This window comes from Lissotriton helveticus, chromosome 7, assembly GCF_964261635.1.
Source record: "Lissotriton helveticus chromosome 7, aLisHel1.1, whole genome shotgun sequence".
NCBI classification, from domain to species: domain Eukaryota; kingdom Metazoa; phylum Chordata; class Amphibia; order Caudata; family Salamandridae; genus Lissotriton; species Lissotriton helveticus.
In genome coordinates, this window is record NC_136068.1 from 1,523,157,954 (window position 1) to 1,523,171,512 (window position 13,559).

The 13,559-nt window shown below is 44.9% G+C and overlaps 1 protein-coding gene across 6 annotated transcripts in view; it reads right to left on the reverse strand.

The window, feature by feature from the left end:
- LOC144767519 (outer dynein arm-docking complex subunit 1-like) overlaps positions 1 to 13,559 on the reverse strand; it is a 650,935-nt gene that overhangs the window by 104,872 nt on the left and 532,504 nt on the right. For all 6 annotated transcript variants that reach the window (XM_078650940.1, XM_078650939.1, XM_078650938.1 and 3 more), the window contains one exon: positions 2,322 to 2,389. In XM_078650940.1, coding sequence (XP_078507066.1) covers positions 2,322 to 2,389 — 68 coding nt within the window. The remainder of the gene's footprint in view (positions 1 to 2,321; positions 2,390 to 13,559) is intronic.

Genomic DNA, 13,559 nt, shown 5'->3' on the forward strand with positions numbered 1-13,559 from the left:
ATTTGGCGGACTCTCTGGAATACAGATTAATTGGCAAAAAATCTACAATCCTATCTCTGACAGACAGCACATTCCCATTCCCACTGGATTTTCCACTAAAATGGCAGAGGGCTCAGTTAAATACTTGGGAGTCTGGTTGAGCCGGTATATGCAGGATCTCTGCATGATGAATCTCCGACACACAGTGGGCTGGTTGGAGAGCAAGCTGGAGACATGGGCACGACTTCCACTTTCCCTTGCGGGTAGAACAGCGATAGCAAAGATGATCGTGCTGCCCAGGGTTTTATACCTCTTTGTCAATCTTCCCATAATTCTCACGAAGGCATTCTTACACAAACTAAGATCCTTGATGATAAAGCTGGTGTGGGTCAGAGGCAGGCATGCATCGCTTGGGAACTTTCGACCTGAGCCAGGGTGGACTGGGAGCACCGGACATTTCCCTGTATGTCTATTGTGCACAAGCTCAGTTCCTGCATCATTGAGTATTTCCCACCCCATTTCAACCACACATAGCGATCGAATTGGACAGGTCCACGCCAGTACTATTAAATGTTGCATTATTTTCCAAATTCAAAAGACCGATAAATGAAATAGATACCACTGAGACGCTCAGATGGGCCTGGAATAGGTTGCGCACAAAGGCTGGGCAAGATCTACTATACACTCCATCGGCTCCTCTCGCATATAATCCCCTAATACCGCCAAGGCATATCGTGGGGAAGTACTTAGGGCTGAGAGGTTGGGCTGGACGACCCTTGCCGATCTATATCCCGAGGATAATTTTCTCCCTCCCCCAGATAAAGCAGATGCAAGCACCACGCATTTCTCTGACCTACTTTTATACTACAGGATCAGGGCCATTTGTCGTAGGTTGCATGACTCCTTTCCTGCCCCTCCGCCTACCTTAACTGCATTAGAGCAGACGCTATCGAACAGCTCCCAGCACAAACTAATCACATAATTTTATAGTTCTATACAAGCTGAGTTCCCCATCGCATGGCACAAATCAGTCGAAGGCTGGAACGAGGAATTACCCACACCCTTGACTGAGGAGCAGTGGTACTTTTGCTGTGGGCAGCTAGAGTTGCTATCCCCGAACTAAAAACTGTGTTTGATTAATTTTACATTCCTGCATAGATATTATAGGACCCCTGCTCAGCTCCTGCACATTGGACTTCGTGAAGATGCCCGATTCTGGAGATGAAATTCACTGCAAGCCCCTTTTCTGCACATGGCCTGGCCCTGTCCTAAGATAGCACAATATTGGGTGGAGATTTTTGCTTCCATAAATGAGATATTAGACCTTAGGCTGGAGCCATCATCTCTGTTGGGTCTCTTAGGTTATACGAAAGACATACTAGTCGAATCCCAGCGCCTATTAGCTATGCTGCTTCTGCTGGCCAAGATACGGGTGGCCATGTCCTGGGGAAGAGCGGGGTTCCCACAAACGAAATCATGGATAGCAGATGTTACATACTGTCAAGAGGAACTTAATACGTTCTGGGAGTTGATGCTGGCGGCGTCCATGCCCCGGGATATTTGGGTTCCCTTCCAGGATTGGATGCAAGCTCTGGTGATGACAGATGATAGTGAAGTCAAGCCCTAGTGTTGTACAGTACTAAGGCGCAAGCAGGGTTTGGAAGTATGGTAGGCAACACTGAACCTGTGGTCAGGGGGATGCTATTGTCGTGAGGTCATTAAGTTATGTTGTCAGTATGTACACTCGCTCTTTAATAATTATATTGCTGATAAAGTGGTGGTTGTTGTGATCTTTTATCAGTCACCACATGTGGTAATGTGCTGTATTGCTATCCCCCAAAAGTAGGGGTGTTTCATTCCTCGTAGTTGTTCTGTTCTCCCTGCCTTTTCTGTGTGTTCCACCATATACCCTTTTCCTTCATACATTGACCTATATTATGCGATATTGTAATCGTCGGATGAATATGATTAGGCACTGGACAGTGTAATGGTGATTAACATGCATTAATACACTCTGTATCTTCTGTTCTTCTGTGTAACAAAACCTTTATTAAATAAAAAAAAAGCTGGTAATTCTCATTGCCAGCCCCATCAGGAATCTCAGGCTTCTCATAATGAAGACCTTAAACTGGGCGCAAATACAACCACCTCAAAACGTGAACGATATCCCATCCACCGTATGGTATAATGCACTTGCAATACGCGAAGGAGACATCAGCAATGTTGACGGAGTATCCCATCCTTCAAACTCTAAATAAGGGCCTGAATTTTTAAGATACATGTCAGCAAAAAAGTATATATATGACAAGTCAGAACATTAAAATGAAGTAGCTCCATTTCACCTAGCATCATATGCCGCAGATGAATCATCGATCGCCGCTCCGATTGCTTTTCTGGTCTCATGCAGCTCCTTGAAAACAAGAGTACAAAAAAATCCAGGATTGAGATTTCATTTTCATATATACACTACAGTTGACAGATTCACTGATAGATGTATAACAAGTATATTGTGCTCACTGCTTAGCAAGGTCTCATGCATTACAGTTGCAACTGATTCTGCAATTCTACGTCAGCTACATCATAGTACAGATAAACTTCTGAAAATTGAAATGCTCTCTCTTGCACTAATCATTTGAAGTTACACTCAACGTGGAAGCACAGGTAAACCAAGGGATCAAACGTCTTGGCCACAAAGTTCTGCAATTACATATCCCATTCTTTCAGCAGACGACAACCTGTTCACTTTCAGGAAATTCTTGAATGTCTAACCTCTTCTAGTTCTTCCATGTCACTCCTGGCTGGAAAATAGTCAATCCTAGTCAATCCTTTAAATTTAAACACTATTCAGGTCCTCAATGAGATTTACTTTACCAGGAATTTCATGAAAAACATTAACCGGGAAATCAGGTATTTTACAGAAGTGATTGCATCTGGATATCATGCATTGAGAGATTCTAACCTTGATCACCACTGTCAAGAAAACGGACCATTTCAGACTTACCTTTGCTAAGTTACTTGCCAGCCTCATTCAGGTCTGCATCATGCTCATGAGCCAGTCTTAAGATGCATCAGACCAACGCTAAATTCTAGCAGACCAACACCAACGTACAAACGTATTACTACCCTTTTTTGTTTGCTTATAAATAACCCAAGAAATGTATCTAAGTTAGCAGTGGTATGTCTGTTCCACCTTTTCCTAAAATGCGGCCCAAGTATCCCATTAAAAGCCTTACAAAGCTTTTGTTAGCTCCAAGGTGTTCTCCAGTACTTATAATTTTACAGTCTAGGCTTGTTTAGCCAATAGCAACAAAAGGGACAGTCAATGCATCAGGTAGTACAGATAGGTATTGAACAATCTTACAGGAAAACAATCCTCTATATGGACCGTCCTGTCCTCGGCAGAAGCGGTCGCTCCCCTCACCTCCTCCTCATTTGGTATCGTGGCGTAGCGCTTCTGATTCTGCCAAATATCTTTCCAAGCGCTAGCCTCTGTCTATTCATTTGCGCACTGCTAGGCTCGATATTGCTTTACTGATTAGCGATTGCTGAGAGCATTTCTCGTTTTGCATTCCGAGTTCGCTTGCGCACTGCTGGGCTTTGTGTTACTTCACTGATTATTGACTGCTGAGTGCATTTTACATTTTGCATTTCGAGTTCTTTTGCGCACTGCTGGGCTTTGTGTTGCTTTGCTGGTTGCTAATTGTTGAGTGATTTTTGCCTCGCCTGCCTGTCTGTACAATTTCATTGCTGTGTGCATTTTACTTAAACTGCTGCCAAATTTCATAGCGCTTTTATCGCTACCATTGCGCATTGAACCGCTAGCATTTGCTGCACTAATTCTCCCCATAGCGCTCCTTTTTGCCCAATCTCGCCCTGCCTCGCAGCATTTGTTGTTATTGTTGCTGCCATTTTGTTTTGTTGTGCCTTCCCACACCGTCACTCCACCTCGCTCCCGCCTCCCAGCTGCCCCTCCCACCCACTGAACTCACACGCCGTCCGAGTCCACACAGAGCTGTGACCGTCCTGTCCTCGGCAGAAGCGGTCGCTCCCCTCACCTCTTCCTCATTTGGTATCGTGGCGTAGCGCTTCTGATTCTGCCAAATATCTTTCCAAGCGCTAGCCTCTGTCTATTCATTTGCGCACTGCTAGGCTCGATATTGCTTTACTGATTAGCGATTGCTGAGAGCATTTCTCGTTTTGCATTCCGAGTTCGCTTGCGCACTGCTGGGCTTTAAGTTACTTCACTGATTATTGACTACTGAGTGCATTTTACGTTTTGCATTTCAAGTTCTTTTGCGCACTGCTGGGCTTTGTATTGCTTTGCTGGTTGCTAATTGTTGAGTGATTTTTGCCTCGCCTGCCTGTCTGTACAATTTCATTGCTGTGTGCATTTTACTTAAACTGCTGCCAAATTTCATAGCACTTTTAACGCTACCATTGAGCTTTGAACCACTAGCATTTGCTGCACTAATTCTCCCCCATAGCGCTCCTTTTTGCCCAATCTCGCTCTGCCTCGCAGCATTTGTTGTTATTGTTGCTGCCATTTTGTTTTGTTGTGCCTTCCCACACCGTCACTGCACCTCGCTCCCGCCTCCCAGCTGCCCCTCCCACCCACTGAACTCACACGCCGTCCGAGTCCACATGGAGAGCTGTGACCGTCCTGTCCTCGGCAGAAGCGGTCGCTCCCCTCACCTCCTCCTCATTTGGTATCGTGGCGTAGCGCTTCTGATTCTGCCAAATATCTTTCCAAGCGCTGGCCTCTGTCTATTCATTTGCGCACTGCTAGGCTCGATATTGCTTTACTGATTAACGATTGCTGGGAGCATTTCTCGTTTTGCATTCCGAGTTCGCTTGCGCACTGCTGGGCTTTGTGTTACTTCACTGATTATTGACTGCTGAGTGCATTTTACGTTTTGCATTTCGAGTTCTTTTGCGCACTGCTGGGCTATGTATTGCTTTGCTGGTTGCTAATTGTTGAGTGATTTTTGCCTCGCCTGCCTGTCTGTACAATTTCATTGCTGTGTGCATTTTACTTAAACTGCTGCCAAATTTCATAGCACTTTTAACGCTACCATTGCGCTTTGAACCGCTAGCATTTGCTGCACTAATTCTCCCCCATAGCGCTCCTGTTTGCCCAATCTCGCCCTGCCTCGCAGCATTTGTTGTTATTGTTGCTGCCATTTTGTTTTGTTGTGCCTTCCCACACCGTCACTCCACCTCGCTCCCGCCTCCCAGCTGCCCCTCCCACGCTCCGCCCCCCTCCACTACCCATTATAGACAGATGGACCTACGCGTCCACGCGCTGCGGCCGCGCCGAAGGTGCGCCAAAGGTAAGCCCGTCCGCGCCTGGACCGCGCCCAACACCAGACCCCCTGGTTCCCGCAACCCCCCCTCCTCCCGCATCACGTACGACGCCTCTACCATCTCAGCCCTTAACCCCGGCCGACCACGAACCTGTTACCAAGCTGCACCCGGCCTCACCCATGGACCTTTCACCTGCAATTCCTGCAAGTTTGCCTGCATTAGGACCCTCACCAAACCCACCAACATCAAACAGAATGCCGACAGCAACCATCTGAAATGCATCCTACTCAACACCCGCTCAGTCCACAGTCACGCCGTCCAACTTTGGGATCTACTCTACATCACCGGACGTCGCTTTCCTCACAGAAACCTGGATGAACTCCTCTTCAACACCCGACATCGCCATAGCCATCCCTGACGGCTACAAGATTATCCGTAAGGACCGAACCAACCAAATAGGAGGAGGCATTGCCATTGTTCATAAAAACACCCTTCGCATCTCGACCAGTTCCGATGACATCCTCACAACCGCCGAATACCTCCACTTCCAGATCCACATCAACCCCAAGACCACACTCAGAGGTACCCTCATCTACAGATCACCCGGACCCCGCACACAATTCAGCGAAGACATCACTGACTTCATCAGCCCACACGCCCCACCCTCCCCTCCGAGGACTACATCCTACTAGGCGACCTCAACTTCCACCTAGATAAGAACAACGACAGAAACACCATCACCCTATTAGATAACCTCGCTAATCTTGGACTCAAACAACTTGTTAACACCCCCACCCACTGTGCCGGACACACACTCGATCCAATCTTTACATCCAGCAAATACGTCTCCTTCAACCACACCACAGCTCTCCATTGGACAGACCACAGCTGCGTGTACTTCAACTACAAAAAGACTACGTCCCAAAACCAGCTTCAACAAATTCCCCGCAGGAACTGGAACAAAATCACCACTGAGCAACTTTTCATATCGCTCCACCAATACCCTCCTACCTATTCATCAGACCCAAACCAAACAGCTACCAACCTTGCACAATGGATCACCCGCAGCGCTGACGAGTTAGCACCTCTGAAAAACAACCCTCCAAAGTTAAACCTCAAGAAAGCCCCCTGGTTCAATGATGAGCTTAAGAAATCCAAGAAGACATGCCGCATCCTCGAGAAAGCCTGGAAAAGAAACCCATCCACCGAAAACCTAGCCACTTTCAAGAACGCCACCCGTAAACACCATCAACTAATACGCTCCACTAAGAAATCAGCACTCAAAGATCAACTCGACAACAACGCCCACAGCAATAAGGAACTGTTCAACATAGTTAAAGAATTCACCAACCCATCAGCCGGCACCAATGACATCACTCCCTCCCAGCACCTCTGCGACTCCCTAGCTTCATTCTTCCACAACAAAATCGCCGACATACACAACAGCTTCACAAAACAACCGGATGACCAATCCACCCCACTCACCTCAGAACCTAATCTCCCCCCTAACAACCTTTGTACCTGGAAACCAGTCACCACTGAAGACACCATCCGCCTGATGAACTCCATCCACTCAGGATCGCCAACCGACCCTTGTCCCCACCACATCTTCAACAAAGCAGACTCCATCATCGCTCCCCACCTTCGCGACATCATCAATAGTTCCTTCAACTCTGCCACTTTCCCAGAAAGCTGGAAACACGCCGAACTCAGCGCCCTCCTGAAGAAACCCACAGCCGACCCCAATGAACTTAAAAACTACCGCCCTATCTCACTCCTCCCATTCCCAGCCAAAGTCATCGAGAAAGCTGTCAACAGTCAACTCGCCGCCTTCCTCGAATCCAACAAATCCCTCGACATATCACAATCCGGATTCCGAGCCAAACACAGCACCGAGACCGCCCTCATCGCAGCAACAGACGACATCCGTAAACTATTGGACAATGGTGAAACAGCTGCCCTCATCCTACTTGACCTCTCCGCAGCCTTCGACACAGTCTGTCATAATACCCTCATACACCGCCTCAGAAACATCGGAATTCAAGGAAAAGCACTGGACTGGATCATCTCATTCCTCGCAGGAAGAACCCAGAGAGTCCGCCTCCCCCCTTTTAGATCAGAAGCCACCGAAGTCATCTGCGGCGTACCACAAGGATCTTCACTCAGTCCCACACTCTTCAATGTATACATGAGCCCCCTCGCATCCATCGTTCGCAAACACAACCTCAACATCATCTCCTACGCAGACGACACCCAGCTGATCCTCTCCCTCACCAAAGACTCAAACACCGCCAAAATCAATCTACACGAAGGGATGAAAGAAGTGGCCGAATGGATGGAGACCAGTCACCTTAAACTGAACTCGGACAAAACGGAAGTCCTCATATTAGGATCATCCCCCTCCGCTTGGGATGACTCATGGTGGCCACCGGCTCTGGGAAACGCCCCCAAACCTACGGACCACGCACGTAATCTAGGCTTCATCCTAGACTCCTCCCTATCGATGACCAGACAAGTCAAAGCAGTCTCCTCCTCATGCTTCAACATCCTACGCATGCTCAGAAAAATCTTCCGATGGATCCCCATCGAAACAAGAAAAACAGTAACCCACGCACTGGTCACTAGCAGACTAGACTACGGAAACACCCTTTATGCCGGAACCACAGCCAAACTACAGAAAAAACTCCAACGTATCCAAAATGCATCTGCCAGATTCATTCTAGACGTCCCCCGCAGAGCTCACATTTCCAGTCATCTGAAAGACCTCCACTGGCTCCCCGTCAACAAAAGAATTACGTTACGTCTCCTCACCCACGCACACAAAGCACTATATGATCTAGGACCCGAATCCCTCAACATACGCCTTTCCTTCTACACCCCCACCCGCAAACTCCGTTCTTCCAACCAAGCACTAGCCGCTATACCACGCATCCACAGGTCCACCATGGGGGGGAAGATCTTTCTCCTACCTTGCGGCAAAACCTGGAACTCCCTCCCCACCCATCTCCGCCTTACTCAAAACCACCTCTCCTTCAGAAAACAACTCAAAACCTGGATATTTGATACATAACCCCCCACCTCCCTCAAGCGCCTTGAGACCCTCTGGGTGAGTAGTGCGCTATATAAATGCAAAACTTGAACTTGAACTTGAACTTGACCTGACAAACTTCGAATTTGACTGTGTATACACCAGAAAAGGAATGGGTTCCAACTGTAGCAGTGAGATATGAACCCCAAATCTTCTAGAGTTTTACAGAGCTAGGAAACCTAAGACAATCCATTGCAGTTCTGTGTCAGCACCTAAACCCTTGTGTCCTTTCTTTCATTTTTCCAGTTCAGTCCTTCTGAGAATGCTGTGCTATCAATGTAATGTTGTATCTCTTTCCCCACTAATTTCTTTACAAATGTTGATTCGAATCTTCAGTCCTTTTTGACTAATAAGTTCTTTGTATGTGTTTTGAGCTTGTTTTTCAAGATCTATTTCACTGAAAATAACAAGTGTTTCCATTCATGTCTTTTCCTCTATGCTTTTAGAAGCCTATACTGTTGTATGCTTTATGTACCTGACTTTTCTAATATCTATCTGACTTGTTCACCATAGTCTCCACTGCTTTTACCTTTCTCTTATTTACCCATCTTTCTTTTCTTCCATAGGCATCTCTCTCTGCTGAAACGTCAGCTCCCTTCTTCTCCACTATCCATCTCTCACTTTTCTGTTACAAATCCACCTCTGCATCTTTGTATATATCTAGCTGTCTATTTCTTGTGTTTTTATGCCACTTACACTAGACTCTATGTTTTTATTCAAACACTTGACTCTCTCCCTCCTCTTTTATATATCTACTTTTCTGTTAAGTAGCCAAACATTTTTCTTTAACTTTTTCTTTTGTCATAAGCCCTGGTTATGGTCTCTAAGTGGGCCGTATAATTATTATAAAGTATAGTTGTTGAGTGAAAGAATCTTCAATGCTTCTCACGAAGACCTTGGCATTAAAAAAATGATGTATTTCTCTGCCTATAATGTTGCTGATTAAACGCACAGAGCATGTTTCAGACACCTTGCCCATTGGGGGGGATCACAACTATTGATACAACGTAGTGGAACATTTAGACAAGCATGTGCGACAAAGAATATAAATTTAGGACATGCCAACCTAGAATTTGCTAGAGGTATTATGTGAGTACATTGTTCTCGAGGTGACTTGTGTCTTCTAGATAACCTGCTGCAGATATAATCATGTCTGAGTGAAGATCCCAACATACTCAAGAAGAGCAATGCTTCATAACCTGCTCCTCCGACACAGTAATACATGATCATTTAAATTTGGAAGTTACGCTGTGGAATCCACTGTGGGGAATCAATGAACACAAGTCCCACAATGCATGATACCGAGCAGGCATACGGAATGCCATAGAAACTCAGTGAGACTCGTGAATGGCTGCAGCAACTTTCAATCCCCTGAAGAAAAAGCATACAGCTTTGAAACGCGTTGGGAAAGGGAAACAATTACGGACGAAATTTCACCATCAGTCGCATGAATAAAGGTGTTGGAACCTACCTGCTGTGAGTGCCTCTTCAATTGTAGAGCCATTGTTTGAATATATATATATATATATATATATATATATATATATATATATATATATATACGATGTACGATGGTACAGATACATCGATGATGTTTTTTTAATATGGCAGGGAACAGAGACAGAAGTTAGTCAGTTCATCGAAAAACTGAATTGTAATAATTACAATTTAGCCTTCACCTCAGATATAAGTCACAACAAAGCCAACTTTTTGGATGTCACAATTGAAGTGAATGATGGTCAGTTAGAAACAACTATGTACAGGAAGCCTACTGCAGGCAATACTGTACTACATGCTAAGAGTCATCATCCTCCCCACCTGATTAGGAGCATCCCCTATGGGGAAATGCTCAGAATCAGGCGGGTCTGTAGTACAGAAATACAATGCAAACAGGTCCAAGATGCTAGCAAGCACAGGTTCCTGGCCAGGGGATATAGTGATAGCATTATTAACGCTGCTATGATCAAAGCAAATGCTATATCCAGAGATACTGCCCTCATTCACAAGAAAACTCTGAAACCCACCACTTGTGGTGATAAACAACCCACCAGATTAATATGGACCTACAATAGGCAACAAGGGGCCTTAAGAAAAATTGTCAACAGACACTGGGATCTCATAAGATTTGATCCGGTGATAGGAGAACACATGCCAAGGCAACCGGCCATCACGTACAGGAAAGCACGCTCCTTACAAGACGCATTATTAAAATCTAGTCCTGAGGTGATTCCACCCAGTAATTGGCTGGCAGGAAGCAAAGGCTTCAGGAAATGTTCCAGTTGCAAAGCTTGCCTGCATGGTGTGAGTAAAACAGAATACACCATTCCGTTCTCAGAAACGCCCCGTAAAATCCTAAAGCAGCTAACCTGCAAAAGTGAGTACGTGGTGTATGTGCTGGAGTGCCCATGTGGCCTGCAATATGTGGGGAGCACTAAATTGCAGGTCCACAAAAGGGTGCTCCAGCACATCAGGGCCATTAACACCAATGATGCCACGTACCCGGTTGCTAGGCACTTTAAGGAGAGTCACAACAACAACAGTGCACTCCTTAGGTACTTCGCAATTGACACAGTAGGCCCATTGCGAAGAGGGGTGACAGAGAGGGTATCCTCAGAGCTTTAGAGACTAAATACATCATCGAGTTGAACAGCAAATCCCCTTGGGGATTAAACTCGACTGAAGACTTGTACACGTGTCTGTAAAAACCAAATGATACACAGAAATAGCGTTATTTGACGTAATATTGTTACCTTCGCAAATATTGTTGTGTACTTGTTTTTTGGCTACCATGTTATCTCCTCATATGATTGGTGTATTTAAGACACTTAATTGCTCAGCAGTTAGTATTGAAAACTTCTATTGGCCTGTGTTAACATTCGGTTCCGGAAAGAAAGCTAACGAACGACATCCTTGCATAGGTTGGGATCAGCCTATGTAATACAGAAAACAATTTTAATACACACATATATTTACAAATTTGAGATATATGTTCACAATTTCACTGTCTTGTTATTTATCCGCACACGAGTAGTTGGACACTGTGCATGTGATCCTTTTAGAATACTTTTGTCTTTATATTGAACAGTTGATTTAGTATAAATGTGTTTAGTCATCTGTTGGTATTTTATACAGTAATTAATTTGTCAACTGATTTATTCTGAACTTGAGGTCTTTATTAGCAATGTGGATTATCCAGTTATAAACAATGCCTATGACTCCAAGTATCAGTTTCTAAAACACCAATATTGTGATATGAAATGTTTGTTCCACAATATTAATGCACAAGTCACTTTGATTAATTAACCGTTGGGGATTATCCTGTGATTTACAATGGTGTTTTAAGTCTGCCTTCGATAGTGTTTTGAAGACTACGCAGTGTCCAATGAAAAGTTGGGGATTTAGAGCACTAGCACTTTAAATTCTGATCGCGCTCTCTATGCGTCATGTGACCAAGGCCTTTCGGAGGCCGAAACGTTATGTTTGACGAAGGTGCCGATTAAAGAATCTACTCACCTTAACTACTGGGTCTCGTGTTCCTTGCTGTGGCGGCGTTTGGCAGTTTGTGGAAGCACCCTCCAGTTTTGAGCTCGTTTGAGATATATATATATATATATATATAATATATATATATATATATATATATACTCCAAGGTACCCACAGGTTAAGGATGCACTCATCCAGCAGCCCTTGTTTCAAATGGGTAAAAGACATCACCGCACCCCAGTCTGCAGCGTCTCATGTCTCGATTGAAAGCCTGACGCGTTTCTGAGCCTACGCTCCTCTTCAAAGGCTCGACTTGAGTTTCTGACGCTTTGACACTCCCACTATTTAACCGCCCTCAGATGAGCGAACTCGTGTGAGTTGGAACGCACTGCCTTGTGGGACTTGTAGTTCGTGTCTCTTCCCTGTATGGGTGCGTATTCTGCCATTTCATAGCCCTGGATGGGCCCCGGGATGCAGATGTCCATAGATCCCTCGGCAGCTGCTTCACAACAGGTTCGGCAACTTCCGACCCATGACCCCCATAGATCTTCTGCGGGGGGGTGCACCCTTCGCGGCTGGGCTGCCGCGTGTAAATGAAAGCTCCAAGGTACCCACAGGTTAAGGATGCACTCATCCAGCAGCCCTTGTTTCAAACGGGTAAAAGACATCACCGCACCCCAGTCTGCAGCTTCTCATGTCTCGATTGAAAGCCTGACGCGTTTCTGAGCCTACGCTCCTCTTCAGAGGCTCGACTTGAGTTTCTGACGCTTTGACACTCCCACTATTTAACCGCCCTCAGATGAGCGAACTCGTGTGAGTTGGAACGCACTGCCTTGTGGGACTTGTAGTTCGTGTCTCTTCCCTGTATGGGTGCGTATTCTGCCATTTCATAGCCCTGGATGGGCCCCGGGATGCAGATGTCCATAGATCCCTCGGCTGCTGCTTCACAACATATATATATATATATATATATATATATATATATATATATATATATATATATATATATATATATATATATATATATATATATATATATATATATATATATATATATATATATATATATATATATATATATATATATATATATATATATACACATTTTCAGATTAACAACAGAATTCCAAATTTACGGACCAGATTAATCTTGTTTATTAGGAAAAGATCACTCACAAAAATACTAAAGAACATAGAGTCAAGCCACATCCCAGTTTCAACTCATTCTCTGTGCCAAATAGAGGGAGATTTCAAAGTCTAGGGCCCAATGTAGGTAATAGCGAAATACCGAATTCTAAATACCGAATTTTACCGATTAGGTATTTAGAAATCGGTATTTCAGATGTAGGTATGAATTCGGTAAAAAATACAGAATCCTTAATATTCGTTATTACTGAATCGGTAATTGAGATTCGGTAATAACGAATACCTACCCATTCATTCCTATGGGCTTGGAGGCCCATAGGAATGAATGTGAAGACATTCGGTATTACCGATTCGGTATTACCGAATCTGTAATACCGGGAGGTATTTCAAGGGTGCCAGGGTGTCCAAAGGACACCCTGTTGCACCCCTGAAATGTGCATGTGTGCACATGTGGCACACATGCATGCCCTAAGGGCATGGATGTGTGCCACATGGCACTTCAAAAAAAGCAAGAAAGTGCTTTTTTAAAGGAATTCGGTAATTACCACCAACTTGAAG